Below are 19,863 nucleotides of genomic sequence, written 5' to 3' on the forward strand. Positions count from 1 at the left end.
AAAGAACCACAAATCTCTTCTTTCGACACAAATCTCACCTGAGCAGTCCTTCTGTTGCTTAACATAAGTAAAAATTTTTGGCCAGAAAAAAAAACCCAAATTAGTATCTTTGTATCATTAGCACATTGGACAGTGCAACAGATCTCCTCCTTTTGATTGATAAGTCAAAAAGAGTCATGAAAGCAACACAGTTACTACAGCAATCACTTCAAGGCACTGAGGGAACTTAAAAAAGCAAAACTTGGACTTTACTAGTTCAGTGTTTGAGAACACTAGATATATATTTTTTGGCTCTAAACTTGTACATGATTTGGCTTTTCCTTGCACTTCTTCTAACTGAGCAAGCCTCAGGTGTCCTAGATCTCTTGCCTCAAAACCACTGTCTCAGTTGGCGATCGTCAGCACAACCCTGGCTCTTCCAATCTCAAGTCCAGAAGCAAACCCCATGTATAAATAAGGACATTTAATAAAGCTCTGAAGCAAAGTCCACTGAAGGCGATGAATCTCCAATGAAGAGGGATTTCCAAAGGGCCTGAATTTGGATCTCTGAAGGGTCTCAGTCCTTCTGTCTCTCCAGAGACTACAAAGGACAAAACCCAGAGTGTTTAGGATATCAATTTAAGCATTTTATTTAAGTAAGGTGAACTACATCAGACTGCATCATCCATTTAAGAATAAAATCATATGGGTGAAGAATTGTTTCTGGAAAAAAAACCCAAACCACCAAACACAATTTTTCAAAGCCATGGGTTGCATGTGAATATTTTCAGAAGTTAGCACAGCCTCCAGACTCTCTTTGCAATTGTATCAATCAGGCACTATCTTACAGTTGTGGGCAGCATGGAAAATGAGTGGCTCAAACCTAGATGCCGGAGAGCCTTAAAGATAGAAATCTTTTTCTTCTTTTATTTTGAATTAAAAATGTGCATAAAAATAAGACTGTAATGAGCTGCATGTAGAACAATCAAAATTATGAGGTATTTGCATTTCTTTTGCACCTTGAGCCAAACAACTACAAAATTATGCATAGGATTCTCTCAATCTGAACACAGTAAATATTAATAATCTCTGTATCAGCAATGAAATGCCTTTTGCCCCTGAACCTTGAAGAGAGACTTTCCAACTCCGAAGTTGTAGTACAGTGACTGAGACCATATTTACAAGGCATCAGGCTGAAGTATATGTGTGTAGACTCTGAAAATAAAACTGTGCCATCCCCCACCCTCTTTACACAGAGACAGTTTAAAATTACCCGTTTGTCAGTTTTACAAATGTGTGTCTATGGAAGCAGTCCCCCTGTGTGGCACTGCGGTAGCAAGCGGGCACATCCTGATTTTACAATCAGAATTAAAACATTTGCACTGTTCAGGGTGAGTTGATAAACAGGGATTTTAATTTTTTTTTTTAATGTGAAAAATGAAAGAAAAATGTTCCTCTAGATGTATTATGCCTTTGGGCTCCATTTGAGGGAAGGGAAAAAAGACATAGAAAGCTACTGTGAAGGTCACAGAGTGAAAGAACTTCCTCAGGGCACAGAATAAATTAAATCCCAAGGAAAAAATAAAATGTGATTTCCAGAGTGTGAGGCACAAACTCAAAATGACAATGATTGACAGCCAAACTATATCCGTGCAATATCGAAGACTGCACGTTCTCATTTACCTCAGTGTAGCCAGCAAGCGCCCATTAAACATCCGTCTGATGCCCAAATTAACCTTCTTGGCAAACTGAAAGAGGCACAAACTATCATAATCAACCTTTCATTATCACAGCAGCCTCTAGTTAAAGGGTCAGAATAATTGTGCCATCAGAGCCCTGATTGTTTTCAATCAACAGACGACTGGAGTGACAGCTCAGTGATGGAGTAGTTTGATGAAACTGCACCAGGCCTAATCAGAGCAGATGAAAGGAAGGCATGATTGGTGCAAATGAACAGTCGTGCCTCTCTTTTTCATTTACAATCTGAAATTACTCTTAAATTTACAGGGTTTTTTCTCCCTTATGAGTACCTCTGAAAGAATGTTTGACTTATTATGAGTTCTGACAGTGCAGAGTTATAAAACACAGGTAGGGTTTTCAGCCCAGGCTTTAAGTGAGTATTCAGCATAATTTTAACAAATTCACTCTTGAAAAGCACAAAATGACTAAAGGCTTCCAATGACCTAACCTTTCAGTGCTGTTTGATTAGCAGAACAATTTATCATGGCTCACATTCTTCATGATAAGAGAAGATTTTTAAAAATGGCCAAGGATCTCTTCCAAATGTTTTCTCTTAGCCAATGTATTTATTGCATTATTGCTCTCCTGCTCTCTCTCTTACACACACACACACACACACACACAAATTAAAGAACACTGCATTAATAACCCTTTTCACGTAGAATGAATAATGGAATCCAAGCAAGGGACTATTTGGAGATGAAAGCAGAGACCAATTATCATGCTGCTGACAGTATCAATATTCAGTTTTCTAGTGGGTTGGGTTGCTCATTCCCACACACTAAAGAATGGGGAATGAATCGATCCACTAGGTGTTTCTTACTTTACTCAAGAGCACAGAATCAGAGAGCCCCACAAATTTAAAAAAAAAAGACAAACTGGGGGCTGCTTAAGCAAATTTTACAAAGAATGGAAGATTCAAGTTCCTTGCATTCCCTCAGCTTCAGTTCTCTTCCTGTCCCAGCCTCACACAGCTCCAGCATGTGACTTCCCATCCTCACAACTGTGCTGTAAGGAAGGTGCATGAGTCAAAAGAACCTCTTTGTACCTCTGAAAGAAGCAAGTATTTCAAGCGACAAGTGGTAAATCTTTTGTCCTGTGATCCTGGTCATCATCAGATGTTCTCTAGTCTGTCAAGCATCACAAAATGCATAGCAGCGTTCAAGTCAGCATTAAAAAAAAGAAAAAAAACCCCCGAACAAACAACATAAAAAAACCTTAGAAACAAAGATTAATATTTACCTGAAAGGGAACTGGATAGAGATCCAATACCAAAGACTTTTAAGAAATTTTGTTTCCTGTACCTTTTTCTCAAACTACAGAAAAGAAGTTTTAATTCCTTAAAAGTTTGAGGCTGTAAGCAGAACATTTATCTAAGTGGAAAACACAAGTGCTCTCAGCTGAAGAAGCTGTGAGCAGGCTTGAACATCCTTGGTGACTCGGAGGATGCATTTTCACTTATTTCTGTTTAATTCACTGAAGTCTAGTGTTGATGTAAGTAGGTTGAAAGGACCAGGCTCACTGCTGCTTCCTACTTGTGTACTGAGGAAAGTTTTACTACCCTCAGACAGCATGAAGGCTCCAACTCAGCCTCAATAATTAAAATCTATTAGCTCCAAGTCCTGGATAAAAGAAGCATGACAAAAGTTGCCCAGTCTGCCAGTGATTTGGCAAGTACTTCCCTCTAGTGCTTCCACTCAGTTGACAGCTGAGTTTCATCTTTCCTGCTCTTTCAAACATTAAAACACCCAACCTTTTCCAAGTATAAAGACGCAGTTTGCAATATACATATGGATTTAATGAACTCTTGGGAATGACCCCAAAATATTGTTAACATGCCAATGAAGAAGGGAAGTCACAGTTTGGGAAGCTGCCACCATGTGCTTTGTTAGATGGAGCAGAGGAAACGCTCAGAAGCAAACATGCTTCTCTATACACAAATAGCAAAGTCCCACATTCACATTTTCCCACATAATCAAAGATGCTGTCATTCTGCTATTTGTCCCCGACTCCTACCCAGCCATTCTCACACTGGTGCTAGGCCCCTGCTCCAGCAGTGGCACTGACTTCGTGTACAAGGCAGGCAAACTGGAGTCTGAGAGCACGGCTGGCAGGAAAGAAAAAACGTGCATTCTTCCAGTCCCAACTGTAATCACTGCCATCCAGCCACAGACCCACAGCTTCACAGATGGACTGGGTTTGGAGGACTGAGGGATCAGACAGGAGGCCCAGACAAAAGAGAGGGATGCCAAATATAAATGAGTTATGACTTCATGAAATACGTGGCTCAAAAGGAAGATTAAAGAGCCTCGAGGCTCATTAGAACTGGAGGGTGAAAGCACTTGTTACTGTATGTGCCCCTGACCTCTCTTCAGTCTGCAAAAGCTGCAGTGCGTTTGTCCAGAGTACTGCTTTCAGCAGCTCTTGGTCTGCTAAGTAAGAAAAGCTAGACCTCTTGGTTGGAGTTTTGCTGCTTTGGGATCTACGTGATGTCAAGATGACAACCTGCAGCTTTCAGCTCCCCAGCCTGCAGTCTGGGAGCCACCTTCCAAGAGGCAGAAAGTTGATATTGATCTTTCAGCACCGCATAACATGCAGCAGTTGTTGGCCAAAGTCTGACTAGCAGCATGACTGACGCATTTCATGATATGATTCTGTGATTAAGGTAGAGGTACGTAACACAGCTGTATTAATAGCAAACATTTATCAAAATTAATGGCATTAAAGTGAATCACGATGCATTAAAAATATGTCTCAATTTTTCTCAAGTGCTGATAAGACCTATTTTCTTAAAGCATTTCAGCTGTGAAGCATCAATCACAACTTACCCTATTTCCTCACAGGGCTGCTAAACAAAAATATTGTCCTGAATAGTCTTCAACAGGTACAAGGGGGGTAAATAACCTACCTGTCTTTGGCAGATTTCTTCATCATAATTAAACAGCTCCATTAGTAGCCATTTTAACAGCTGTATTTCTGCCTCAGAAATTTTTAATACATGTTTCCACACAACATCATTGTGTGGAAGGGAGGAATTCTTCATCCCAAAGACAAACTCTCCATCAACCAAGTGCAATCCCCTGCATTGCAGTGCTTTACCGCGACCCTCCTTCCTCCCTGATGCTACAGAATGCTGGCCTTCCCAAAAGGGCAATTATTTTGTCAAAAATGCTGTGAGAAAGACAGTGTTACTTTCTTTTTTTTATGTATGTTTTTCCTATGAAACGCAGAAAAATGTCAGTTTTATAATAACACTTGACAGAATCTATAATTTTAAAAATACCATTCACTTCTTCCACACACTTTATCTAATGCATTTATTTTACTATTTCTTATATTTACTGGAAATGTGACTAGATAGAGGCCTACCTAGAAGATACTGAATAATCTCAATAAAATATTTCAGCGTTTTAGTTATAAAACAACTACGATCAAAAATCAGCTTTACAAAAGGTTAGCTGGACTACATTAACATATAACATTACATATGGTAATGAATCATATTATATCAAAGCAAAGAGTTGCCATAATGGAAAAACTAAACTTTTCATCTACTTGAGCTTGCAGTGAAGTAAGGTAGGGACAGAAGGTAAACTCTCAGCTGTTGTAAATTATCACAGCTCATGGAAGTTTGCCATTTTACACCTTCTGGGGAATCTGAACTTCAAAATCATACAGCACTTTCCTTCCAAGTATCTCAAAGCAATTTATAAGCAGTAAAACTTGAGCTTCTCTGAGAGAAGTGTACATTTCAACCATTTTCCCAACACAGGAATGAAGAGAGAGAAAAATTAAGTGATATGACAGAAGACAGCAATGGTAAAGCTCACACATAATCAGAATCTTCTGTCCCCTCAAACTGTCCACAACTGGGTCTCTTTAACCCACAAACAAAATCCTGTGCAGGTTTCTATGCTCCATGGCACAGAACAAAGCCTGGTGAGATGCAGGTATTAGAAACTGAGGACAAAATAGCTCCCTAAATACCATGTGACAAAAGTATTTGAGATATTTTTGCAGCTGAAAAGTACATCTCCATATAGGCAACAAAACACTGCATTCTTTTTTAACCTCCTCGGAGAAGCAAAGACAAAACTATCCTGTAGTGTGCATCAAGAGAAGTGTGTTTTTGCTCAATCAAGTCCTGAAAGCAAATGCAGCTTCTCTACAAATGTTCTTCTTGCACCTAACTCATTCTTTGCTATGATGAAAGGAACAAGCAAAGCCCAGTGCAACCCCTAGCAAGGACACTTCATACGTACAATTGCGTGTTTTAAAACCTGTACGAGCTGTGTGTAGTCCCTATTGCAACTGAGTTCACACTTACCCCGCTACTGACAACCATTCTGCTTTCTGCAATGACTAACACACCTGGAACTGTACACAAATAAAATAAATGAACTGGGACTGATCACAGTGGAAAAGCTCTACTTATTCCTGCAATCAAAGTAAATTTTGTTTTAACAAGATAATCAGAAAGGAGCGTGGAGAGTGACAGCCTACCCAGAGCAAAGGAAAGCGAAGCAATAAAACCAAACCCAAAATATGGCATCCGGACACAGAACCTTGTTTTTTCCTTTCAAACAGGTCTACCCATAAAGATAATTAGAAATGACAAGCAAGCCTCTCCACCATAAACATTCCTAAAAAGTAGCTTCATAGGTTCCTAAAACCTACAGACCCTAATAGATCTATCTGCCTCTCTTTAATAACTGGACCAAATGGCAAGAAGCTCTGAGGTAACAACTTCTTCCTGTCCATTTTCTAACACCTGACAAATTGCTCAAATTTGGACCCTCCATCATTTGTCGTGATGGTAAAACCAACATTACTGGGTGCTTTATCTCTGATAAGTTTTTCTGAATTTGCAATGAGAAGCTTATCTCTTCATAAACACAGCTGCCTAACTAGGGCTCTTAGCTGCAATTTGATTTCAGATTAAGGAGATCAAAGTTTAGGACAGCATTTCTCTTTTCTCAAACAGGGTGAGGACAGAGCACGGGGGAGGCAGAAGAAGAGAAACACTCCCCCTTCCCCATCAGTAATAATTTAAAAATTTATAACTGTTCATTTTTATTTTTAGAGGAAACATTCAGGTCAACATTAAATGCACCGAAACTTTACATAGCCACACTTAGCATTAAAATAAGTTGCTGGTACCTAATTACAAGTGGAAATTACAGTCTTTCACCATCCAAAACACATTGTTTTTATTGCTATTCCTCTCCTGTTATTTTTCCTCTTGAAATATATTTTAGAAGTATAGTGGCTGTCTATGGAGACAGGAATCTACAAGCTTTCATCAGTAAAAATTGTTAGAGAATGAAATAAGCAGAAAATCGACAAAATTCTATAAAAATGCAATTCAGCTCTGTGAAAATTAGTCTAAATGGTTCTTGAATATAGAAAGATTCCTATTCTTTTCTTTCCTATTGTTAGGGTGTAATTTTCTAGGATTTAATAGGCAAATCCAACAAATCACATAAAAATGTATCATTTTCTATAATAATCTTGACAACAGCTATACAGGACTTGTATGTCATTAATATCTTAGGTCACACACAAAAATGAACATCAAAGTACATACTCTCCTTAGTCAGTTTACATATATGTACGCACTCAACACGCCACGTTACTACCAAATCACCAAGGTCAATTTTTCCAAGTGAAATCACCAGGTGGTTTTATTTTTTTTAAAACCAGTGATATCACCAGAACCTTCACTGCAGGGACTTTATTTCTGTTTTGTTCTGCTTTGCTATTTCAATGAACCAACTAAGCCCTCTGACAAGGACAGTGTCAGCTTACCCATCCAGGTCTCACAGCCAAAAGCTGTCCGAGCATCCCCTGCTTTCTCTCAGTCACTTCAACCGCGTGGTTAGCAAACATTAGACACTGAAGTCCACGCCATGCACTCGTGAGCCCGATTCTTTAACTCCAGAGAGCTGCTGGAACCTCATTTTAACATGGACGGGCCCACTAATATTAACTGAAGGAACATTTAGGCCTTTTCCAGTCAGCAGGCAACTTACTTCTGCTTTCTCAAATCCCATGAAGAAAGTGCCTCAGAGGACAGCATGACAACAACAAAGTTACACATGTATTTTAGGAGTTGGTATTTTTTCTACCTGATTTTTCACAAAGGGATATTTTTTCCTCATTCCTCTTTAAATACAGTAAGAACAGTAAGTACACTAGCAGAAGCTCACTCAGCTTTTTCAAGAACAGAATAGTTTCCCTTTTAACCAAATTACATCCTCTTAATGATGTCAATTTTATTGACTTTGATTTAATACTCACATGATGGGTTTCAGATTAGATATTAAGTGATGAGTTAATTTTTCAAAATCGATTAATTGTCCTAAGAATGTTATTTCTTTTTAAAAGTGACTTAAACACTTAGAGCCACATTTATAAATGCATTTAAGATTCCAAATGTATCTCATGAATTGGGAATATCAGAGCTTCCCTACCACTAGATTAAATCAAAGACTGAATTTATTCTTTAAACCAACTAAATCATATCTGAAGCAAACTGAATCAACTGCAACTGCTAAAGGGTGAACCTAATAAGATTCAGACCTATATGGTTTCACATGAATATTGAAATAAGCTCCACCCTAAAGGAGCAGTTTGAAAGCTTTTCAGCACAGATTCTCACTTCAGAGACTGTGATCTTTGCATCTGTCATTACTATCCCACATAGACCTCTAGCTTGGAAGCCACTTCACAGTGAGGCTTCTTAAGATCTTTTTGACAAATGTATTTGTCATAAATTCTTCCATTTCTCCCTGGCACAAGGGAGTCCAGGGTGATCAAAGGAGTAGAAAGACCCCTTTGTCGTGAGGCAATGAAACCCCCAGCTCTGCAGCTCACTCACACATCTGGAAGCTGCCAAGGTCTCCCTGATGGAGTAAACAAGGACGTGCAGGAGCACTGCTGCTTTCCACCTCCTTGCATCTTCACCCTCCTGGAGCCACCAGTGTCCTGGTCCTGGGGCAGGAGTGACAGCAAGGGACAACCACTGGTCAGATCTCAGCAGTCATGCTGTTAATAGCAGGTCTGGACACAAGGGCGCAAATTTACTTCATCTAACTTTACACACTTAGTTTAGATACAAGTGGAAGCACATAACCCCAAAACTTGGAGTCTAACACATTGATGACAATTTGCACCTTTTTAGACAATCTGGAATTCAATTTTCTTTCTCCATCTTCTTTGATTCTGTAGTTACAAATAGAGGTAATGCTTCTACCAGCTCCCAAAGGAAAACTTATTGAAATACAGAGCTGGGAATTCTCAAAACAGCTTCTCATTTTCTATCATTTTTGACAAGCTTAAACCTATCAGAAACTTAATGAAATTCAACAAAGGTAAGTGTAGGGTAAAAACAAACCCATATGTCAGTACAGGACGGGGGCTGACCTCCTGGAGAGCAGCTCAGGGGAAAAGGACTTGGGAGTCCTGGTGGACACCAGGCTGACCATGAGCCAGCAATGTGGCCTCATGGCCAAGATGGCCAGTGGCATCCTGGGGTGCATTAAGAAGAGTGTTCCCAGTAGGTCAAGCAAGGTTCTCCTCCCTCTCTACTCTGCCCTGCTGAGGCCACATCTGTAGTAGTGTGTCCAATTCTGGGCTCCCCAGTTAAAGAAGGACAAGGAACTACTGGAAGAGTCCAGTGTAGAGCCACTGAGATGATCAGGGGACTGGAGCATCTGCGAAATCAGGAAAGGCTGAGAGAGCTGAGGCAAGACTGAGGGAGGATCTCATTAATGCTTACAAATATCTAAATGACAGGTGTCAGGAAGATGGGATAAGACTCTTTTCGGTTGTGCCCAGCAACAGGACAAGGGTCAGTGGTCACAAACTGGAACACAGGAGGTTCAACTTAAACATAAAGAAAAACTTACTTCCTGTGAGGGTGACAGAGCACTGGACCAGGCTGCCCAGAGAGGTTGTGGAGTCTCCTTCTCTGGAGACATTCAAAACCCGCCTGGACATGTTCCTGTGTGATTTCCAAGTGATCCTGCTCTGGCAGGGAGGTTGGACTGGATGATCTTCCAACCTCCACCATTCTGTCATTCTGTAACAGCATTAAACAGCTTTACTGAGATTTTAAAAGACTAGAGCCTACTAACACTTGGATCTCTGAATGGAAGACATTAACTAAGATAGTAACAATGGACTGCCTGATTTTATCATCTGTGATATCTGTGGGGTTTGGACTTTATCTACATTGTTCTTTAACTTAAAAATGAAAGTAATGTATATTTTCAACCATGCCTGGCTTTCAAAACATCATGGCCTAAGCAGCTTTTTTGTGTAACCATATACCTGTGTATTAATACAATTACACTTCAGTTCATCTCCAGTAGATCAGTGCCACAAAGAGCATAACAGTCAACACAAACCCACCATAACAGGCTAATTCTAATGCAGAATGCAATATCATAGAAGTGGTCTTGCTGTGCACATGCCTTGGTGTCCTCTTTTTGGCTTTCTAAATCAAAACACACGTCCACTGCTTAGCTGAAGAAGAGATGTAAATTCAACAGCGGTGGGCATAGAAGCTTTCCTAAATACTGGTGTGATGCTGTGTGCAGTTCTCAAGTTAATCTGGGATAAGTCAGGTGAGGCAATGTTCCTGTAGGACATTGAGGCAAAAGTAATGCCCTCCAGCAATTTCTCTATTGCTCACAGCAATGGCAGCAAAATAAGCAAGTTTTCTGATTGGAACTGACATGAATCAAAAAGAAAATTAGAAGAGCACACAGTTGCTCCTAACATAAACCTAGCTTTAATGCAGAAAATCTCTTTCTATATTGCTATATTTGACAAATAACAGTAACGAGATTAGCTAACATTAAAGAAGTAACAGGTGGAAACATTTGAAATTTAAGAACAAAAGCACACAGAAAGTTCACAAAACTTTAGAGTAAAGGACAAGATTAAGAGCCCATTAGATTTAAGCTAAGGCAGACAAAGGGGGAAGGTGTTTCATAAAGTAAGGGGAAGAGTGCCAACAGGGGCAGCATTCATTTTCACTGCAAGCCAAGATGCCATTACTATTACAAATGATGCAGAAATAGTATGAGGAAAAACGTGCGTGACCAGAGCACATCAGCAGAGCAGGGTGTGAGATTCAGCTGCCAGCATCCGCTGCCTCGATCCACTGTAGTCTGCATGAGCCCCCTGTAGTCTGCAGCTCCAGAGGACACTTGTCTCCTTGTGGATTCTGTGCCACAACTGCCAGCTTGGCCTGCATATCATGGATATCCTACCAAAAATGCTGCATGTGCCTATATTTATAAAAACGAATCCCACGAAAATAGCCTAGAGAGGTCATAAGGAATATTACCATTGCAAAGAGTCAATTCAGGTGAGATATCAGTGATTATGAGGATTAGTCTTAAGAAAAAGAAACCTACATCCTATCATAGGATATGTTTATTTTTATTTGAGGGTAACTGTGTAATCTTGCTTGCAGCTATTCATAATACACAGTGCAACCACCATAGGTCCAGCACTGTGAATACTGGAATTCAAGGCAGGCTCTTGAAAAGGGAACTAAAAAGGGGGTGAAAACATAGCAAAATATGCATGGGCAATACACTAATTTTCCCACGTAACTTCAGCAATTCACCTTGACCTTGATATGTATCAAACTCCTTTTCTCTCTCCCATGTCTCTCTTGATGAGAGGCTGACAGCCACATTTTAGTGTGGTGGTTTTCTACTTAGGCTAAATGCTCACTAGGGACAAGCATTAGACCACCAGACATGACTTCACTTATTGCCCAAGAAGCACTTAAGCTTATTTCTTGAACACTGAAAGGCTAATATACTGTTTAAACACAACGTTGATTACCCAGACGCTTTCCTTCACTTCCTATTTTACGTCGTTACTTGTTTTGCAGTAAAACTTAAGCTCACATTCAGCAAGGCACATAGTTCACATTTCATCAGAACATATATACCCCTGAGAAACACGAATTTTTCTCTCTCCATGTTAAAAATTACTCTGCAGAACCAAAAGACTGACAGGAAAAAAAAAAAAAGTCAAGGACTTGCACTGAAGGAATGGCAAGATCGTACTGGAACATGACAACCCATTTTAGAAACTGCTGTTCTGCACAGGAAAATGTGGGCATCACTGGAGATGTATGGAAGAAGTCTGTGGGCCTGTCTTCAGCAGAGAACTGTTCCATCGTTACAGCCTGCTACAAGGCATACACTGCAAAATTTCCAACAGCACTGAAGTCTGTGGGATTTCGGCTTTTGGCCCTCCACTAATGCTACCAGAGATTCAAAATGGAGCTCAAGCGTAAGAAAAGGCAGTTGAAAATAGGGCACTTTACTCTCCCTTAGAAAGGGATAAATGGGATTGTAATAAGAAAATTGGATTTATACATTTATTATTTTTATAAAATAGATGCTTAACAACTCATATTGATCTGCAACACCGTACTCTTCCTATCTTTTTTTTTTCCATTTATTCAAGCAAAGGCACTTCGCTAATACAGAGACTAAAGGCTGATTTTGCACATCACATCCACAGTAACAAAAGGAATAACCTGTGCTACACTGTCACGTGTGGAACATCTGCTTTATGAACACCAGTTCACAAATTGCACACAAGGAAGTTAGCAGGGCTGGAATGTCTTGGAAGCCTCATCCTGGTAAAGACACAACACAGTTGCACGTTTTCTAGCTGAATAAACTCCTTGTGCAGTTTTATCTACCATTTTTTCCTAGATCGCTTTCTTATCAGTTGATTACCAAGAAACAGAGTTACATGGCAAAATATACAAACAAACAAACAAAAGAAGAAAAAACTCCTTTAACTGCAGAAGCAGCATTGGCAAATACTAAAACTGATCTATTTTTAATGCTAGCCATTTAAATAATATATATCCTTCAACAACCTACTTAACCAGTAGCAGAGAAGGAAGAAACTAATCTATACTGATCTCATGTTAAGATTTTTTGCCAAACATGATTCAAGAGTTCACCTTGGATCAAGTGCAGTATTTAATCCAGGATCATTTGACGAATGCACTGCTGAGAAACAGAATGATCCAGTAGATATTTCTATCTGTAACTATTAGTATGATCCTTGAAATATGAATCCCTTAAATATGAAAATCTAAGCCTCATGACACTGAAGTTTTCAATAATGAACGTGACAACCCATAACTACACTACAACTAAGACTAGCATCAGTTTACTGCTTAAACCTTTGGCTTGATTTCTACTTGCTAAGGTTCCAACAAGAAGGCCTCTACTAGTACACTTTTCTGAGAACACATTCTGCTGTACAGGGTTGGTTACCTTTTCAATCATCAAGGGAAAGAATTCATCTGCTTCCTTAAAGTAGAGCCAATGAGCCTTTCTAGTAATGGCCAATTATGAAAAGATTCACTTTTCACTTCATGATAAACCAGACATTTATGTCCTCATCATGACCATTTCCTGTGAAAAAAGAATGCTGCACAGCATATGATGAAGAGGAAAAATACCAAAGAATTTGCTTTTTTTCCTTCAACTTCTTCAGGATTCTTCCTTGGTTTTCTTCATTTTTTTATGTAATCTTTTCTTCCATGATACTTTAAGTTTACTTACATTTTAATGCAGCTGACAAATCTAAAATTTCAGATATACAAAATAATATTTCATAATCTCACATGCTAGTAAAATGTAAAAAAATACTATGAAAACAAATCATATGTCACCTAACAATTGCTGTAACTGGCTTAGATTAGCTTAAAAAACTTTAATAACGGACACTTCAATATCACAGCCTATGGAGGTTTTCTGGTGGGCTTTCTGTTGTTTGTTTGTTTTACAAAATATATCATGATATTCTTTGGCTATTGTCTCTGCTAAAAAGAAGACATCCGCATTAGGCCAAAGAGTTTCATAAGATTTTAAGAGGCTGAAAGAGAAATGAAATACTTGGTTTGTCCACTGGTTTGGAAGTCACTTTTTTCTTTCTGAAAGAATCAACAGAATCACAGAATCACTTGGTTGGAAAAGACCTCTGAGATCTTCATGTCCGACCGTTCCTGTCTATCCCCTAAACCATATCCTTAAGTACCTCGTCTTCCCGCTCTTTAAATACATCCAGGGATGGTGACTCCACCACCTCCCTGGGCAGCCTGTTCCAGCCTCTGACAACCCTCTCAGTAAAGAACTTCCTCCTTATCTCTAACCTGAACCTCCCTTGGCACAGCTTGGTGCCATTTCCCCTTGTTCTATCCTCCATCACCTGGGAGAAGAGACCAGCACCCACCTCTCTACAACCTCCCTTTAGGTAGTTGTAGGTGGTGATGAGGTCTCTCCTCAGCCTTCTCTTCTCCAGGCTAAACAACCCTAGTTCCCTCAGCCGCTCCTCATAAGGCTTGTTCTCCAGACCCCTCACCATCCTTGCGGCTCTTCTCTGAACACGCTCCAGAATCTACAGGACTTACTATAGTACTCTACATTAATCCACATCCTAGTATACTGCCATTAATGTTACCATTTAACTTTCTCAAACTTAGTCTTTCTATTTTGTATTTCACCATAGTCACTAGAATTGGGCAATTGTGAACTGGTAGTCTAAAAAGAAAGATCCTAAATGTGTCAGATATGAGCTGCAGTCAGTTCAGTCTAAATTACATTCAAGCATCACTCTGTGTACACATTTTGATGCATTAAAATAACTGCCTTAATCTTTATGTGTATTAGGATCAAATCGACCAGTGGACATTGAAATTTAAACTAGTGAGAATAACTGCTCTGCAGACAGTGGCACCCTTTCCACAGGGTCTCTGAGGGAAGCTTTAATTTGGGCTTAAGGTTTCAGGGGAGCCCTACTAGTAAAGGTGCCTTGGGGACACGCTGAATTTATATCGCCATAACACGCATACATGTGTGTGTGCAGGAGGCCACACTAGTCACAGGTAAGATAGACAAATCAAATGGTAGCATCCCCCATCAGCTTTTCTATTATCTGCCCCACTTTGTGCCAATTTCCTCCAGCTTCCCCAACACCTCTTGCTTTGCTGTTCTTCCCTAAGACATGGGATGGGGATTTGTCAAAGTCAATGAGCACTTTATTACAGTGAGAGTGCTCAGTAATGAACAATTCAGCAATTTAATGAGATTCTGTAGATCTGTCTCTAGCCTGTCCATCAAGCTTCACTTCTATAAAGCACCCTGACACTAATCCTCTGGCATACCCAATCTTCACCCTGGGCTGAATATTAGATTCTTCCATGGTATATTGCATTACCACTATAACCTTAGCAAAAATGATGAACTTAACTACACTTGAGGCAATATAGCAGGTCTGATTTGATTTTCTTCTATTGGGTTGACTATGAAGGAATTACTTATTTACTAAGATAAAGCAAAAAACCAGTTTCTTATTGCCTTCTGAATGCCTAAATTGGTAAATATTTATGTGTGTCTTTTAATTCATTCTGGAGACCTGGAATTTTTATAAATATATATTTATCCCTGGTTGTAAAGACTGAATTAAAAAGACCCACGTACATTTTGCCTGTAGCAGAAAACTAGTTTAAAAAAAATTCTTCGGAACAGCACTAGTAACCTTTAGAGAAGCAATTATGATAACACTTAAAATGGACAGTGTGGAGTTTGTTGTCACTCAAAAAGCAGGATATTACCTGTAAGTATCTCTTTCCAGTACAACCCTGCAACAGACATAAGTGTCGTGAACATGAAGTGTTCACTGACCAGAGTGCACACAATTAAGAAAATTATTTCTGAGTTCTTCCTGCAGGACAGGACAATGACTCAAGATTTCAAAACTACCACTTCCCAAACTTTGTTTCAGCAGGTTGCATAGGGCATATTATGTATATGCATGTTCATTACTGAGCTGGCCTAAAATAATATTTGTATGAATTTCTGTAGTAACTTTTCTGGCAAAAGTATCCCCAAGCACCCAGCTAGGAGATTTCACTGAACCTGCAGAGAAATTATGATAAAACAACATTGGTCAGTCAGCCCCATATATCAATTTGTACTTCAAAACCTTTTCTGATAAAGGCAATATGAGCCAGGACTCCAGAATATCCTGCCTAGAAAATCCAAACCAAAGGAAACCAAACAAACCAACTCAAAACATCATAGGTAGCGTGCTGCAGGTTCTGCTGTACAGACTTCCTCCAGAGACTAGGAGTGGAAAGAGTCTAACTTTATATTACTATCTGCAGAAAATATGATCTTCATAAAATACTCCACAATCCCAGGTCTCAAAGCACTGGAAAGAAGAATGCCAGTCACTAGGCTGAAGAGTTATGTTACATCTCCATATTGTCCTTGTGGTTTGAAAAGCTTAACTAGATGTTTTGGGTTTTTAAGAATAAATATTTTGTTCCTGCATGGTATTACTTATCCACAGAACATGAAGAGCCCCACAGATGAACACATATTCTACACTTTGAGAAAATGATGGCATATAGATGAAACAATTTGCTTAGAATAATCCAAAAGATAAGCAGATAAATAACAGGGTTTGAAATAGAAATCAGTCTTCTGATTCTCAGTCTTCTGTATTGGACTCAGATAACCCACTTCCTAAAAAGAAAGCATAGATTTCTTTCAAGCAAGTTACATTCTGTGTTGAAATACCCTGAAATTCTTTCCTTCTATTAATCAAGACAACAAAAAGGAAACAGAAAGAAGTGTTTGGTAACCAACGTTACAGAGATTTCCTTCCAGTAAATCATGAATTGCAACTTCAACAGGCATATGTTAGTAATGTTTTCAAAGACAGATTTTGTTTTCGTTTTTGTTTCTCTTTACAGGCTATTGGATATTTCCATAATAGGTTTTTGGTGTTTTTTTTACCTCCACCGCACTAAAGGTAATGCATTTATCTTGTTAACACTTTACAGCTGGCAACCTAGCCCTTTTCTAGATCCAGTTTTTCATAAAGGAAATGATTGCCACCTCCAGCTTCTTGCCAGAAACCTTCCACTGAAGCCTCCACTCATCTCTGATCAGAGCAGTCTGTGTGATGACTCCTTAATTTGCTTCCAGCAAAGTCTGGGGTGGCCTAAACAATTTAAATTACTACTGATGTTACACAGCTAAGTTTGGCTGAAGCGAATGGGAGAGACTGCAGAAGCAGGTTTGCTGCCAGACTTGTGCCCCCCGCCTCACCAGGGGCAATGATAGTTGACCTGCATGCATTGGCCATCTCTTCCCACCAACAAAGCTGGATCGAGAAGAAAATCCTTGGCCATATCTGAGTAACACAAGTAAAGCAATAAGACAAAATTCTCTTTTAAACAAACTAATTGTATTAACACAACACAACGTTTTTTGAATTTCATTAAAAAAATCTCCCTCGGTTGTTATTCACAGTTTTTGCTCAAGTGCTTATTTTCCCTCGAGATTGCTCCAGGGTTTCAAAACAACAGATTACTGCTATGGATTATAGAGTATCACACATTCTGCTTGTTCACCAATCTCCTTACCTGCCAGATTTGTTCTTCACTGAGTGAAGTGAGTCTATCACTTTTAAAAACCTCTCGAAGGAGACAGTATGGGAGTGCCAGAACTTCTTCAGGATGACTCTTCAATAGCTCAGAGAGATGTTTTACTAAGAAGTCAACCACTGCATTCTCCAACAAAGTGAGGTTGAAGAGGTCCGCAAGCTTATACAGGTCCAAGTAATTAAAACTATTTAATTCCTAAACGGGTGAAGCAAACAAAATACATCTCAGACAAAAAAAAAAAGCAAACAAAACCAAAACAAATCCCAAACAAAACAGAGAACAAAAAACCCCACAGGTCTCAGATAATAAAAAATGTGGTTCTTTTGAAGCTGTGGAGAAGGAAAGTAATATAACTTGAAATTAATTAACACAGCCTCATTCAAAATGTGTAAATGTTACCAGCGCATATGCAAATACATATGATAGTACTAATTTATATTGCAAGTGCTAAGGTTATATATGCATATAGCATCTGTAAGAAATACGGATTAGTACATAAAATAATAAACCAGCATGACTTACGCTGTGTGACAAGAGCTTGCACGAGTTAAAAAGTGGATTAAAAATATGTTTGTTAACTACAAGGGTTTGTTACAAAGCAATTTTTTTGTTCATTATTTACTGTTTTGATTGAGCTAGAGCACCTGTGTAGTATGACTTAGTTCCACGAAACCTCACAAAATGCGAGATGCTGAGCTACACTTTATTATGTATAAATCTATCTTCAGTGAACAAATACACCCCTTTTTTCCAACCACTGACATCAACCTATTGTGAATGTTGGCCTCGTAGGCTTTCTCCCCTTCTTCTAACAGCAGAAAATCTGCAGAGACAAAAGCTACAGTAACTCAGGGCAGGAAGTTTTTTCTATCCTGGTAACAGATAACTTATTATTCACAGGCTAATGTTTTCAACTTGGCATCCCTTGTAAATTAGTGTCTGGACAGCCAACTACTGCTATTCTAGACCATACTGCTCCTTTCAGGGGAGAGGCCAAGAATACATCCGTATTAGAGAACAGCACCCAGGATGCCAGGAAAACAAGCACGTTTCTCCCTTTTGTCTCTTCTTGCTGTACACTCACACTTCTCTTCCTCTCCCCTCCGCAATCCTGGTTTTCATCTTCCAATTTCCCGCATTGCTCCCCATCAGCTGCCTTCTCCTTGACCAGCTCCAGGTGTGCGAATGACAAGAAGCCTTGTCAGTTTCACTTTGCTGGTTAGTTAACATAGGGACTAGAGCAGGCAAGAGAAACAGACTAAATTAAGTCAATTTCACTTTCACTGCTCTGCTGGATGGAATGGCAGCACCAAATGAAACTGACAAGAAATCTTGTAAATGTCAAATGAGCTGCACGGCTGGCAGATCGAGCAGAGCAACAGGGAAGATGGGAAAGTGCGAAGAGGGGGTTTTTTGGAATGTTTTATGGACTACATCTCGAACGTGTGAATTGGGTGGCTGTCCCAATGACTGTGGAGCTGTTTATGCATATGCAATGGAGAGCGGAGAAAAAATTTTTTTCACCTGCTTAGAAGAGTCAGTACTGGAGGAAACTGAATCGAATTCCTGGGGGGCTCCTGCTCCTCACATAATCTCCCAGTCTGAACGGCGCACCTTCCCTGGCAGGCTTGTACATTGCGATAAATCCTACTCATTATCTACTTAAACTGCCGCATAGGAGCTTCCCATTGTTTTCTTGGAAGAACAAAGAGAAGTTCTTTGCGTTGTCAGAACAAGCGCAAACAGCCATCAGCCCAAAAGCCACAGATATTCTAGTGTCAGTTCCTCTTCACACTAAGATAGAGGAGGTAAGGATATATCCTCTCCAATTGCAGAAGGAAAGAGAAAAGAATGAATTTTACATAAGAAGTGTCTGGTCTGTGCGCTTGCTCTGTGATTTAATATCTGCAGATCATGGATGGTACCTCACACCACCATTTCTGTGGTGGCCGTGCAGTGGTGGCAACAGCACATAGGGTTATGATCAAAGTAAGCATCACAGCATCGACAAGCACCAACCATAGTTTATTGTCCATGGTTTGGAAGAATATTTTTTCAAAGAACTTCCTGAATGAATGTTAAACATTCAGGAAAAAAAAATAAATTAGAAGAGTTCAGTGTATATTTACTGAGCTCTTTTGTAGTCAGCAGCTATATCTAGAGAGGATAAAAATAAAGAAAAATAATCAAGCATTGTGGTCTGAGAATCAACAGCCCAACTAAAATACAGGCCTGCTCAAACCCCACTGAGTGTCAATGGAGAAGGACAGATGGCTTTTGGTAGACTTCAGAAGAGGACAATACAGGAGATAACATCATAAAACCTTTCCTCATTAGAAAGAGACAGCAATACAACATACAAATGCAGTCTTCCCCTGAAAAATCTTCACATATTCAGTGAAATCTGAAAGACATTGGTAAGCCTATAGTTTTTTATGGTCCCCCAAACTCCTCTATTCCCTCAAATCAACACCAATTGAGGTTTGTTACAAAAGCTGTCATACAGTTGAAGAGACCCAATATACTTACGGATGGATAAAAAAACCTCTCACTAGTTGTGTATTAATAATATTATTTATTTTAATGTATATGTGTTCACTTACTTCAGATGCTTATTTGTCTATTTATTA

At 39.3% G+C, this 19,863-nt stretch overlaps 1 protein-coding gene across 5 annotated transcripts in view; it reads right to left on the reverse strand.

Moving 5' to 3' along the window:
- Positions 1–19,863, reverse strand: part of KLHL32 (kelch-like family member 32) — a 100,408-nt gene that overhangs the window by 23,582 nt on the left and 56,963 nt on the right. For 4 of the 5 annotated variants that reach the window (XM_010191440.1, XM_010191439.1, XM_010191438.1 and 1 more), the window contains one exon: positions 17,213–17,428. The exons of the other annotated variant lie outside the window; for it this stretch is intronic. In XM_010191440.1, the coding sequence (XP_010189742.1) occupies positions 17,213–17,428 (216 nt within the window). The remainder of the gene's footprint in view (positions 1–17,212; positions 17,429–19,863) is intronic. 5 annotated transcript variants of the gene reach the window in all.

The sequence above is a fragment of the Mesitornis unicolor genome, unplaced genomic scaffold (assembly GCF_000695765.1).
Source record: "Mesitornis unicolor isolate BGI_N332 unplaced genomic scaffold, ASM69576v1 scaffold18989, whole genome shotgun sequence".
NCBI lineage: Eukaryota > Metazoa > Chordata > Aves > Mesitornithiformes > Mesitornithidae > Mesitornis > Mesitornis unicolor.